The following is a 14,743-nucleotide window of genomic DNA, read 5'->3' as shown; positions in this document are numbered from 1 at the left end:
AGGGATCAAAGTTTCTGTTCCTCTTCAAGGAGATAAAAATCCCTGTAACCAGTGTTGCTATCTTCCATCTGTTAAGACATTTATCTCTGACAACAAAAATCTCAATCTCATGTTGGCCCCTTAGGAAAAAAAGTCATCGTACTTTATTGTCTGGGAACCATGAAAACCGTAATTTGTGCTAATCCATCGAAAGCCAGTGGAAGATTTCACAGAAGACCTTCTTTATCTCATACAACTTTCAGCCTTTGAAAGATTGGAGTAATACCGTAATGATTATAATAGCTTAATTGATGGTGTGGTGTGCGTATCCTTCCAGTATAATCCTCTACAGCTGACTCTGTGTTGCCAACAACTTTACGGTACTTAAATCAGGTTTTTCTTACCCACTGGAAAAAGACTCAAATGACCTACAGCGTCCCCTGGAAGACAGTCATTTACTAAACTTTCAAGGGCATTTTAATACAACACCTTATGTATTCACAATCATGATCAAGAGGCTAGTACAACAGAATCCCCCGTGGTAAACATAACATCTCAATATAACTGGAGAGCACAACATGTGGAGAAAGCATGAGAGCAGAGATTGACTGATAGCAGCGAAATTAAAAGCCTCCCCATATCTCTACAGCAGAGTGACCCCACAAGCAACGGCGACAAACACACCCAAGCACAGAAAGCCAACACAGCATTAAAGCAAAGAAGGAGGTTTAAAGGAAAAGTTTTGGCAGCACTGTGTACACACCTTGGCATTAATATAGGGGTCAAAGGGCCCACAGCGTTTGAACTCTTTATGGTCTACAGAGCTCTGGGAGGGAGGAACAGAAGATAGGTCGATGGTTTTGGTTCAGACAAGCAATGAACAAATGAGTGATGGTCACAAATGAGTCAAACTAAATAAAAAGGAGAAGAAAAACATTTAGATGTCATGAACAGGCAGGGAGAAATGACACACAATGAAACCAAGATATTTCTGAGTGACTTTGTGGTTACAGACGAATGTTTGTTTGACCGAATGTTTCTGACTAGGTTTGCAAAGCTCATTATGGGTCATTTCTCCTCATCTCAAATAGGATAGGCCAGGGATGGTTTCAGTCTGGAAGCTATCTGTGCAGTAAGCAACCAAATAAAATATCAAATGTAGGAGTTAAAACAGTTAAAATGGTTAGAGGAAACAAGCACTTTTCACTCTAGCAAGCTGTCAAAGCACTTCAAGTATCACATTATCAAAGGAGAAGTTGAGGCTCAAGATGCACTGGAGTTCATGTACTCTCATCAGTCTTTTTAACGTTCATCTTATTCAAATACATGCCATGCTGCACTAGACTTTTACTATCTCTATATGACTCTTATTGCAAAAATGTCCACTTTAGTCTATTTAGAAAAGGATAAACGTCGTATAGTTGATGTTTAAACCATCAGAAAGGTCATCTTGACACTACCAGAGACCAAATGTGCTGAAAAGGAAAGAATCATTAGCGTAAAAGAGAGCTAGCAAGCTTCCATTAGGCCTTTATGGGTCTGCTGCAGACACACATATTGAAAAGTGACATCATTTCAATACTGTTTTCCCTTGCATGTACTGCATGGGGAACGTACAAGCAAAACCAGAAGTGTAAGAGTGACCAACGTTGACACATGCACATTAACATAGATGACTAAGTGCACGAGCAGACCTGCTCGTTGAGTTTGGGGTGTGAAGGTCCTTGGTGAATGAGAAGCTTTACGATATGCTCGTCTCCCTTCCACGCAGCCAGATGGAGAGGATAGCAGCCCTTGTTGTCTGCGATGTTAGTCAGAGCCTCGTTTCTTAGCAGCACCTCCACCACCTCGCTGTAGACGAATAAAGAGATAGGTCAGAAAAAGCCAACAATAAAAACGACATTAATAAATACTCAGAGCCTTAGTAAACAGTCAATCAATAGATTCAGCTTCCCCGTTGTACAATGGTCTGCCAGGCCAGACTGCATTAAATTTCAGAGCATAAACAGACGTATTCCCGAATTCCAAACGGTGATCGCTAATCTACCTGTGTCCATTAAGGGCTGCGTGGTGAAGAGGGGTGTATCCAGTGCTGTCCACGCAATTCACATTGGGGCCTCTCCAGATACTGAAAAGCAGAAAGGATTGTCAGTTTTCCATAACAGGCAATACACAACAGGAATACCATACCCTACACCAAACAAACATTGCCCATCCCTCTGTAAAGTCTATCCACAGGTGTGACTGTTGCTGTTCTGATTGCTATCTCACGGCTCCAGTCTCTCACGGCTACATCTACTTTAAGGTGGTGGCAAACCTTCATGTTCTCTCCTATTCTTTATAAAGATAGGAGATGTCAGGAATGAGGAAGCACTGGGCCAAAAGCCCCATCAAACTAGGAATACAGAAAAAGAGAAAAAAAATTAATAAATAAAAAGTACTGCCAGCAGTAGGAAGCCACTGAGATGAGCTCATCTACAATAAGTCTGTGCAACCAAAGCCTGATTATTCTGGCCGAGGTCCTGATGTAGAATAGGCTTTTGTTATGTAATCTAACTAACAATAAACAAAGCTTTGGGATGGAGCCAAAAGGCACCGATGGGGTAAAGTGTAAGACAGAGAGCTAAACTACTGCTGGCCTTTCATTTATTTGAGCTGAACTCAGCTGTCAGCTTAGATTGGTTTGTTTCTTTTAATTTGCAAAGAGCACTGTGGGGAGGAGGGAGGAGAATGATGACAGGAGCGGTGGTAAAGACTGAGTAGTGGGAGTAATTTCAAGAGCTAAAAGAGAGATAGAGTGCCAGGACGGGATAGTGAGGCTCTCTGAAAGACCTTAAAACATCCTAAATAAATCATGTGACTAGGAAATCCCAGCACTAGTGAACCAAATATGTGAGACCAGAGTCATCTGGCATACTGAAAGAGAATTGGAGCAAAACAGCTGGGCCTCACAGAGAATCATAAATTTAAGAAGATTTGTTTAAAAAGAGATGAGAATTTTTCAAAATTTATTTGGTTTTTCAGATATTCTGGGAAAGATGTCTGAAATGCAAAATACTGCCTTGACAGCTGGATAGCTTCATAAATTATTACTGGTAGGAATTTTGATGCTAGCAAGCAAGTAACTTCTATGAATGAAGCCTGGAGAGAACCGGGCAAAAGAATAGCAGCAGCACAGTGCATTTCCAACTCTTTACAATGTAAAAACTCATTTAAACACACGGTCTGGGAGTCAAACACATTTAAAGATACACTGAAGATTGATCTGTAACATAATCAGTGTGTAGACAGCGTGGCAGTGGATGCTCACCCTTATATCAACGCCACTGACAGAGTGTGACTTTGCTCCACATTCACGGCTCGTTTTTGCCGCAGTAATGGCTGTTTTGCCCCCTTAAAATACATCTCCCATAATAGCTCTGAGAACAGCCTGCAATTACACAGTCAGAGCCGTCTCATTAAATAAGTGTCTTGGAAGGCTCTGTAGCCTGCAGAACAATGGACCTGACAGAGCATGGACGCGCAGAGACGCGCCACTCTACAACTCATAACAGCCTAAGCCGTTTATTTCTTGCAGCAGGTTTTCTGGGTGTCATCCCAACTAGTCAGGCAGCACGCGTGAAGTGGGATATCAAAAGCAGTGCCAGGAGGAAAGACTAGTGGGAACATGTGGCAAGAAATGTTAGGGACAGATAAAATTCTGTTAGAGAGTGGAAAATATGTGAGCTATGATTATGTCAACTTTTCACGCGCACACACACACACACACACACACACACACACTTCCTGTCTTTTAAAAGTAACCAAATGTGCAGTAGAGAGAACAGCAACACTGTCCTTTGCTTGTCCACTGAACACATCAAAAGGGAGACTGAAACAGACCGCTAGTTGCTGTCCTAGATAAAGAGTTATATAACTGCTTAAAGCAGAAATCCCATATACAAATGAACATAAACATGAACGGAGCAGTGACTACAACTGGAGAATTAAACAAAATGTGCCACAGGGCAGAAAAAAAAAAAAAAAAAAAAAAAAAAAGTAGGAGAGATGCAAGACCATGCACCTTTGATTTTGGTGCAGCCATTGTCTTACACAAGTAAAGGCAACAGTTTACTGTGCACTTTTATGTATCCTGTAGTATATCCACATCCAGAATTTTGACAATCTTCCAGAAAGAAACATTGTGCAAGAAGACAGAAGTCAGCTGTATCATAAGACATACTGCAAGATTTCCCTTTCACATTTTAAGTCATAACCTTTAAGTCTGTATTTTTAGGTTGTGTTTACATATTGGTCTTCCTCATCTGTCATGAATCTCTGTTGTGTTATTGCCACTAGAAAAAGAGGGGAAATCTAAAAATACCACACAGAAACAAACAGTGTTTCACATCATCCTCATGACCCCAAACATAAAAAAACAAAACAAAAACAAACAAACAAACAAACAGGAGCACGTATTATTCTACTGCCGCAATATTTCACTTTTAATCAGGGATATAGCATTAATCCTATCAAAATCACCTCCACGCAGAGGGAATGAAGATGTCAGCTCATTACATTTTCTCACTGTCACAGTATTTCAGTTTGCTATTAACAGAGGTGCCTGCAGCAGCAGCTTTAAGCGCAGTACAAGTGTTACGTCCTCTGAGCATTTTGGCAGCGTGGTACTCAAGGGCATGAGTCAGAGTGGTGCTCGACAATCCACTTCATCCTCTTACTACGGCTCACAACCAACCTAACTGAGGGATGGGGCTTAGGCCCATAGCTGTGCAATGGTCAAAACAGAGCTGATTTGGTTTGGGAGGGGGCATATTCATGGGAACTGACTGAGGAATTCCTGTTTGAAAGGCTGAGCTAATCCTTAATTTGCCTGAGGGAATATCAGCAGGATGAGGCCTAAGTTTGAAAGAGATTCTGGAGGACTGTAATTCTGTTTTGTACAAAGCCTGGCTACGAAGAGATGAGGATGGATAAGAGCATTTTCCATCTTTTATTTTTACCGTCTTTATTTTATTGGTTTAACAATATTATATTAGTCATATATACTGAATATTTAGGCTTAATAATAAACTTTTCTTTCCCTCAAGTCCAAAAGTCACTGATGTATTATTTATTTAGACCAATTTATCTCACTGAAGTATGATTTTCAGTCTTGAAATTAAATCATGTTGAATACACGGAAAATAAATCAAGTCTGTATTGCAGTTTTATCCATATTCAATAAACCCAGTAATAGAAGCAAGTAAAATCCCATTTTAGTCCCACTGTTTACAATATTTCTTGCTTAAAATGTTTAAACAGCAGGCAGTATACAAATTAAAACGGAGACTAGAGCATCAAACATCTCAAAATGTTCAAACAATATTAAAATCAAGGTATCTGAATATAATTGTTTTAGCCACTGATAGATGGGCTGGGAAACCCTATGACTAAATTTGCTACCTAATGGTGGGTGTCGGGTACAAAGGCCGTATGGGTTGCTGACTCATCTAAAGCTAGTCAGCAATGAATAGCAGACTGATCACACCCCTTTCTCATTTCTTAGTTCTTCTGCATATTTGTCACACTTTATATAAACAAATTCTAATATTCAACAAAGAGAACCCAAGTAAATACAAAATTCAGCTTTTAAATGGTAATTCCATATATTAAAAGGAAAAAAGCTATTCAACCCTACCTGGCCCTGTGTGGAAAACTATTTTGCTCCTCCTGGTTAAATCATGAATTAAGTGTGATCAACTACATTTTTTTGGAAAGCTGAGTTCAAGTTTATTAGCCACACCCAGACCTGATTACTGCCAGACCCATTAAAGGAGGAAGTCACTTAAATAGAGCCTGTGAAGTCAAGTAGACTAAAGGCAACACATCATGCCACGAGAAAAAGAAACTTGGGAACAAATGAGAAACAAAGTGACTGATATCAGTCTGGAAAAGGTTTGGGACTCCAAGGAAACACGTTGAGAGCCATTACGCACAAATGGAGAAAATATGAATACTGGTAAACCTTCCCAGGAGTGGTCAGCCTACCAAGAGTGCATCAACAACTCATCCAGGAAGTCAGAACAGAAGCTGGAATAAAATCTAAATCTAAAATCAGGCCTTACTCGCCTCACTTAAGGTTAGAGGTCATGATTCAACAATAAGAAAGAGACACAAATGGCATCTAAGGTGAAATCAACTGCTGACCAAAAAAAACAAAAAAAAATCCCCCTAAAAAACCCACAAAGGCTTGTATTACATTTGCCAAAACACATTTTGATGATGCCCGTGACTTTTGGGAAAATATTCTGTGGACTGATGAAAAAGTCTGACTGTTACATATCAGGAAAAATACAGTATTTCATTAAGAGAACGTCATACCAACAGTCAAACGTGGAGGTGGTAGTGTGATGGTCTGGAACTGCTTTGCTGCTTCAGAATTGGGACAACTTGCTGTAATTGATGGAACCATGAATTCTGCTCTCTGCCAGAAAATCCAGAAGGAAAATGTCTGGCTGTAAGTTTGTGCAACAGTTGGTACAACAAGCAATACGTTTAGGGGGCAATTAGTTGACTATGAGGAAAAAGGAAGTTCCTTTAATGAATAAAATCTTAATTTATCGGGTTATCTTTGTCTAAGTATCAGAAATATGCAAAATGCAAAATCATGGCACTGCAGGTATAATAAAAACCTCAGCACTTTATCATTATTTGATCAACATTCCCATAAGCTTACATCATCTTGGGCCAGTGAACTCATGTCATTTACAGTAAAGCTGCATTCGTTTGCACACATCTACATTAGCTAACATTACGTGTAGCTCTTTTATTATTAACAAACAGTGTGATGTAAATGACAGTTTTAGCACATTATTTCATCTGTGAACATGATTTCTGCCAGAGTCATGTCAGATACTCTAAGGATTTTTATTAGTTTGGAGTTAAACATAACAAACACGATAATCCAGCAAAATATAATCAAATATCTAATTTTTAAACTGAGAGTGCATCGGTGGTAAAAATGACATACAGTGCATGTAAATGTTTATTCATTGAGCCCCGGGAAAGAGCAAGGCAAAATGCAGTAGTAGGTTTAAGCAAATAAGAACCCAGGTGTGTGTGAACCCAGTGTCAAATAAACAGATTTGCCCTCCAGCCTATTAGCAGTGTAACCACACTGCCAGGGATTAGTCTAGGCCAGGGCAGTGAGCCCAGCAGTGACTGGCACATGTCGCCCACCGTCAGGGAAATTGGGCTTAATTATGCATACTGCTGCCAGGTGCTACAACCAGATGCCCTGCTGCCAAATAGTCTACTCGAACATCTTCTCCTCAGCAGAGGCTGAAGCACTGGCCAGAGTTCCCTATGCCTGCTGAGTACTACACTCACTGACTTGATAAACAAAGAAGAAAAAAAGACTGTTAAGATGAAAACATCTAATTGATGTTAGGACCGAAGAGCTATGACTGTAATTAAGCAGTACGTGCTCATCATACACATTGTTACAGGTGAAATTACAGGAGAGCGTGTTTATAGCTACAAAGCAGTATAACGAGTTAGTTGGCACAGGGAAACGTATTAGGCAACTAAATTTCAAATGCATGACACAAGTATGGCACGGCTTCAACAAGTCTGTGACTAACAAGTCTTAAAGCTACTGATAAAGAGAACTTCTTGGTCATGTGGTTTATCGTTTTGACCATTTATGGAGAAGCTTTTCTAGAACTCATAGTGAGCTCATGTTGTATTAGGTATCAAATAGAATTTTATTCATGCCCAACAGCTGTGTGACACTGTGTTTAGGTACATTATTGTTAGCTAAATGACTATGGCAAAATTCATCAGTGAAGATACACAATGCTCCCTGCTTTGGTGATTAGGGCGTAGACATTATACATCTCAAGCTAGCAGAAATATCCCAGTGAGAACAGTGTTATGCGACAGGTTAAGAGATCACCTGAGTTATTACAGGGAATCCTGAGGGGGACTCAAATGTCTCTACGAGATATCATAACAATCGCTACAATAGTTGTCAGCAGACATTACTCTGAACCACAAATGAAAGCCTTGTGGTTCCAATTGTGGTTGTATCCTCTGGGGACTAGGGTTGACCATAATTTCAAGGCAAGCCACATAGTTGCTGCTGAGATATTTTAGCTTGGATCAAAGTGGAGGACCCACTGATCGCCCACTTTGATTAAAGTGCTTCAAAAAGAATTCTTGAGGCAAGAGGTCTTTGAAATTAGTTAAATAAATGAACAGTCTCATTCATTTCAGAAATCCTAACTGTGACGTAAACATTTCAACGAGGCTCGCGAACAGTATTGATCTTGTTTTAGTGCTACCAGAGTCTGAAACGCTTCAAACTGTGTGACAGACATGCAGCAGCTCACCAGGCGACACAGTCTTGATGAAGCCTGATTAAGACTTCATGCCTCAAATACACCACACTGAGCACTTCACAGTGCAACTGTGTTACAGCAGGAGGTGTGAATATATGTCATATGCCCACTATGATCAGAGCAGTCCAGTGCGAGGCAGCATAATCAAGATGACTTGCATGGAAAGTGCTGGAGGTGAGGTAGGTAGACGTAAAAAAAATGAGATGGAACAAGAATACTTTTAATCGCAGATTCACAGCTGATGCTCCTGCACATGAAACACATCTGAATGTTTGCCCTGGCATCCGCTGAGCCTTTTGCTTGAAAGAACAAGCTCATGTTCAGTTTCAGCTCAAATCTTGTTGGATTGATAGGCAGTTATTTTCTGTTATGCACACAAGCCAATTCTTGAAATTGATTTTCTGTAGAATCCAGTTAGAGTTATTTAAGATTCTCAGTTTTGCTGAGAAGAAATTCGCCAGCACGGTCATTCTTTAAATTTGACACAATGACTTTTAAAATGACTCTGACACTAATCTCCCCTTCTTTGTGGTGATCTGTGGGTGTGAATATGAAAGTAGATGCATTTCTGCGTTTCACAGGTACAGTCTGGTGTGAATCTGCCTAGTCACAGGTTAAATCATTCCAGAGAACTTTGTTCAGTTTCTTTCTTACATTTTGCAGGAAGACCAAAGCAAAGGGGAATTTAAAAAAAGAAAAGAAAGAAAGACTGAGGCAAATTTGTTTCCTGTGTCAACACACTGGGGGCACTGTCATTAATCTGGCTACAAGTACAACATGTTTTAAGTTTGAGGTGGAGTAGAGGTTGGTGTGGGCCCAGCAGGTGGGCCGCTGAGTCTGCTGAGAGCAGCAGAGAGTGAGATAAAAGAGGACGCCGCCTAGAAGGCAAGGCAAATGAAAAGGTCTGGGCGGGGGGCTGCAAGTAGCCAGTGAACACATGTGGGCCTGCACACAACAAGAAAGTTTCTTCTTATAAATTTGGTCAAAATGGGCACACACAAACACAAACGCACACACACACAGAAATAGCAAGCTCATCAACGTTAGTTTATATTTGTCCATTTGCTACTAAACGTTTTTTAGTAGCTGGTGTTAAATACGGTTCACATAAACACATGACCATAAGAGTCAGTGTAGGTGTCTGTGTGTAGCTGTCATATCAACTTCTGTTTCTTTAATGCAGGAAGAGCAGATAGAAAGTGTAAATGACAGCATTTTATCTCAGAAACCAGACGAGTTTCAGGACCACATGTTTTTCCATTACTCCACTGGGCTGTACATAAATCTCTGTAATGTCAGCTGAACCATAGCCCCAAATTGGGGCTATTGATTTGATATTCAAAGTAAAATAAATCTTTTGGAAGTCTCTGAACATCTAGATGTTTGGCCCCCTTAATTATATTTTAATTTCAGACTGGTTCAAAGCAGCCTTTTCCCCACAAAGCTAATGAAGAACCCCTTGACCCACTTGGATGAAATCTATTTTTAGCCAACCAGCACTAGTTTAAAATATGGAGGGCTACATACTGCATGGGAAGGATGCTGTATTTGTCGGCTTCTGCTCCCGCCTCTCACACATATGTGGAATTCATCACTACTGAGTGCCTTTCAGCCTGCTTTCTCAGGCTACACAAACACGAGCCGGAAACATAATGCATAGAGCAGAGCATCCCAAACTCAGATGCTCTTGGAATGCTAACATGGTGGTGTTAGATTTCCCAGCTACCACTGCTCCCTCCTGGGTTGAAGCAGCTACAAATTCTTTCAGTTCAGAGGTCAACACAGGATGAAATGTAACTGCCATGCCTGCTGCTGGCCCAGATTTCTACCGGGAAATGATTTGAGGCTCTTTGTGGTTGTGAAAAAGTAGACGCTACCTTCTTAACACAGACTTTCATGCAAAATGTCTCAAAATGACATTTTGTGAAGAAAGTCCAGCTTTTCTGAAGCACAGCTAAGGACAGTGGGTGTCCAAACCCCGCTGTGAGCCCGTCATTTTGTACACACGTCATCCCTGCAACCCATCTTCACACATACTTGCACACTGGTCGCAATACAAAGAGAAGCTAGAGGAAATGGTGTTTTCAAAAGGACAGTAGGTGCAAGTTCTCCTGCAGCATATATTCTCTCGGCTGACAGCAGCCTGACAGCATGGGTCTGCTTGGGATGAGCCAGAAATTGTGGATGTAATGGGATGGAAAGATCTGGAGTTTTGCCCAAGCCTCTTAAAATGCTAACCAAGTATCAAAGCTGATGATCCTAGCGAGCATTCAGAAAGCAGAAAAACATCCCTTAGGAAAACTATATTTCAAGAGACCTTCGTGAATATCTTAAGCCGATGTTTATCTCCAAACACTGAAAAAGCCCCACTTCTTTCAGTCAACATCTTTCAGACGCATACGGCTAAATAAGAACTCTTAATAGGTGGTCCAGTTCAGTCCAAATGACAGCTCAATTTTCTTTGTAAAACTAAAAAAAAAAAAAAAAAGTATAGAAAAGCCCCAGAATGGTCTTTTTTGGGCTGAAATGAATATGAAAAGCACCATTTGACGCTTTGTCAGTGGGACAAAGGACACGGCTGTGGAACTGGGAGACCAACCCTCATCTGGCTAAGCTCTCAGAACGTCTGTCCAGGACTCCATGCATTCCTCCGTTAATTTCCCCTCAGTGGGCAAGCACTTTCCCTGCCAGGGACTTGTCTTACCTCCGGTGTAACCGCTGCAGCTGCTTGTGTTTGGATGACCTGGGCCAGGAAATACTAGTGTTGGTCTCTTCCTGTATACCTCTGGGTTCAAAAAGGGTCATAGGGCTTCTAGTAAAAACTACAGTATGGAGGAAAAACAAGTAAATATATGCCCTAAAATTAGATTAATGTAACTTAAATAGAGTAGCCGCCGCTGTGCTGTAGTACTAAAAAGGTTACACTGTGATCTTACTACTTGAGGAAGCCCTTCCCAGCTCGTTTCGGTGTTAATGGAGCACCATGAAACAAATGTTTGGGGCGGCAGGGGTGTTAAACACGCCGGGGGTCAGTGTCTGTACCATGGCAACGGCTGGGATGCCGCCTCCTGGGAAAGCAGACATTCAGCCGAGTAGAGCTGTACAACAGCCTGCGCACAAAAACACTGCAAGTCGTAACATGCGTTCCATTCCAGAGTACACACACACCCACACACACGCGCACACAAACACCAAGGAATGGGACAAAAGTTGATTAGCTCACTCATCTGCATCGCCTGTGGTTTCTTTCTGCGATAAACGAGTAGGTTTTTCCACTATATTGAATGTACAAGGTCAAATACAAACAGCAACTGACAACAGCAATAACTGTCATTATATGTCATCTCATATAACTGAGCCTGAAAAGCAACTTGAAGTGAGGAAAAGTGTTATTACACAAGTAGAAGTGAACATGGAATCAAGCGGAGGTACAAGCTGACACAACCAGAACAGGCGAAAATTCGCCAAAGAAAGCTGTCTTAGCCAGAGATCAAATCTCCTCTGACGGGATTAAAGGCCTGCACTTTCTAACAATGGATGATGAATGGGTTGCAAAGAGATTTTGATAAAAGGGGGTTGGAAAAAAACATGCACATACAAACCCACAGCCTGTGCCACTGTACCAATCCACTGTAATACCCTTAGATGTATTGACATTTTCATTGTGGAAACTAAATCAAATGTCATGCAGAACAGAAACAGCCCTCCAAAGCAGCCAGTCATAGTCAACACTCATGCAAATTCTTATAAGAGCCTGTCCAGTATTCTCAAGTGTCGCCAGCCAGAAGCTTTTTAGATCCACACACCACCTATTCATTTATTCATTTCCTCCCGAGCCTAGCCAATAATTTCCCAGAGATCCCATTGCCAAACACCGATTGCTCAAGACAAATGAGATGACACAATGGACTCGCCAGTCCGCCCACGGAGCAGTGAGGATGAGACGAGTCAGCCTTCACCGCATGACATTTCTGAATTGGATTTCCAATTAGGAGAATTTAATGTAATAATCTCAAGCAAATCTTGCAGTCTCCACGAAGTAACACAGTGGCGCATCACCCCGAGCTTTGCCTTAACACTTCTCCCTCAGAGGAAGGCGGCTGTTACCGGGAAACCCAAGGGAGCAATTTTATATGATTGACATACACTTAACCACAGACAGGCAACCTGCAGGTTGTATGAGAGGCAGCATTTAGAAAAGCTATAAGCCTTATATTTTTAAAGAGTCGACTCTTTTTCAACAAAAGGACTTTTAAATTCTTTCTTTGCAGGTTTTCATATTGTGTGTAACACACTGTGTAAACCACAGAAACTTCATGATTAAAACAAACAAACATGATCTGTCACCAGAGAGAAAAACAAGAATCAAACTGTGGCGAGCCAATAATGCAGATAACATACAACACAAAATGAAAAATACCTTATCTGATTTTTTTTAATGTTCTCAACATCTGCACAACCTTACAGGGATCGTATACTTCTACTAAGGGCTTGTCCCTTTAGTACATCTTTTAGCTTTACCCAGTGTGTGATTTTGGGTAATTGAATCTGATTATGTCCACAGTCACTATCAATTGCAGACAATACAATGTGGACAAGTATGATAGCTACTTTATATAACTCTGGGCTGTTTTTTCAGTTTTTAATAGTGACCTCATAAATACTGAAGGCTGACAGAGAGAGCAGGAGGAAGGAGAGCTAACTCTTTCTAACCATACAGAGTAGGTCTTTAATAGATGTGACAAACCACATCAAATGTTTACCTCACTGAGGACTTCCTCCAGTGACTACTAAAAAGAGAAAGTCATATTCCTGGTTCACACAAGTCTGAGGATAGTCAATAAGGTTTCATACGACAAAGATTTCCTTATAATAAGATAATTTTGCTAAACAATGAGAATCCAATTGTGAGAAGACTTTCCATCTCCAGACCTGTGACTGTGTTCACGTCCAGACTCTATGTAAGCATTATAATTACTGACACATCTGCAATTCGTTTCTTTAAACGTAATCGTGGGCCGATTCGTTACAGATTTCTTTAGTTAAATTGCATAATTTCCTCTCAGGCTGTTTGTGCACATTACAGTAGAAATGGCAGTAACACAGGAGGTGTAGGCTAACAAAGAAGCATGCCACTGCTTGGGCGCTGCACTGGTTTGGCTTGCGATTGTTTGACAATGCAGGGAAGCATGCAAACATGAAACATCGTTTCTTGCAGTAACAATAAAGGATTGGGTAATATTCGCCAGGGGCAAAGCTGCTGTCTGTCTCCCATGTAGTCAGAGCCACCTCGCCTCGGCTTTCCCCAAGATTACCTGAGCAGACTGGAGAGCGGATGAGAGGAGGCGCCGTGGCCACCGCTGTTGCCGCTTCCACCGGTCCCAGACGATCCGCCAGCGGACTGTCGCTTCCCGGATAAAAGCTTCTCCACGGCAGCCAGGTTTCCCGTGCGCGCCGCTTCAAGAAGCTCCTGCTCCTTTCCCATCGCGGATCCCAGAAAGAAATCAAAGGAGGCGCGGGGAAAAGAAGGAAAAAGGGGAGGGGGTCGGTTATGGGAGTGAAATTCCTGTGCGAGCCCCTCTTTCTCCCGACCTCAAGTTATTTCTCAGTGCTGCTAAGTGTGAAGGGGAAACAAAAGCTCCCTCCGCCGCCGGATCCGTCCGACCCGATCCACGGGTGCTTCTGGCGCTCACTGGAGTGAAAAGTTTCTTTCAACAGCACGGCGCATCGAACAAACTTCCTCTGACCAGACCACTGAGCGTCGTCCGTCACTTCCTCGAAACTGCCCTTTCTTTATGCATCTCCAGTCCGAAACCCTTCAGACGCACACGCATTCGCACACACACACATTTATACCCCCTATCACCGCCGCCCTTACTGCTTCAATCAGAAGGTGGATGGATATAAGCAAGATGGCGCATTGAATAGAGACAGGCAGGATTTACCCATTCAGTGCTTTTAAGATCTGTTCGCCTCTGACCTCTTGTATCCACAGTAAACGTCCATATATAGTCCCTTAATTACTTACTAAACGCTTTATAAATTACTGATTGGTAGCTGTAAGTATAAATAATACTACTAGTAATAATATCAATAATAATAACAAGAAGAAGAAGAACACAAATTAAGAATAAATATTTATGAATAACTATAACTGTGAATTACTCTTACTATCAATGGAACTACCTGACATTAGCAGCTAGGCAACTCTAATCGTATTAATTCCGGTCAAATTAATAAATGTTTTACAGCATTTTGTCCAGTGAAAGTAGATAATCTGGGAAATAACAAGAGAAAATCAAGGAATATATAATGCTTTATTTATTTCAGACAGAAGCCACTTGCAGCCTGAATATTCACTGAATATTGCGCTGTAATTAAGG

At 41.3% G+C, this 14,743-nt stretch overlaps 1 protein-coding gene across 9 annotated transcripts in view; it reads right to left on the bottom strand.

Annotated features, from left to right (window-relative positions):
* The window catches only part of anks1aa (ankyrin repeat and sterile alpha motif domain containing 1Aa), a 62,714-nt gene extending 48,482 nt beyond the window's left edge, over positions 1 to 14,232 (bottom strand). For 3 of the 9 annotated variants that reach the window (XM_085393093.1, XM_085393087.1, XM_085393089.1), the window contains exons 1-4: positions 13,676 to 14,232; positions 2,027 to 2,107; positions 1,674 to 1,830; positions 743 to 805 (exon numbers count right to left, since the gene is read on the bottom strand). In XM_085393093.1, the coding sequence (XP_085249219.1) occupies positions 743 to 805; positions 1,674 to 1,830; positions 2,027 to 2,107; positions 13,676 to 13,845 (471 nt within the window). In that variant the 5' untranslated portion in view covers positions 13,846 to 14,232. The remainder of the gene's footprint in view (positions 1 to 742; positions 806 to 1,673; positions 1,831 to 2,026; positions 2,108 to 13,675) is intronic. The other 6 variants (XM_085393094.1, XM_085393096.1, XM_085393095.1 and 3 more) reach the window with 3 other exon arrangements.
* Positions 14,233 to 14,743: the final 511 nt, after the last annotated feature.

This window comes from Rhamphochromis longiceps, linkage group LG20, assembly GCF_057381845.1.
Source record: "Rhamphochromis longiceps isolate RC_006_pf linkage group LG20, R_longiceps_female_GT1.1, whole genome shotgun sequence".
Taxonomy (NCBI): Eukaryota; Metazoa; Chordata; class Actinopteri; order Cichliformes; family Cichlidae; genus Rhamphochromis; species Rhamphochromis longiceps.
Note: the sequence above shows the minus strand (reverse complement) of the source record. Positions and strands in the feature narration are given on the sequence as shown.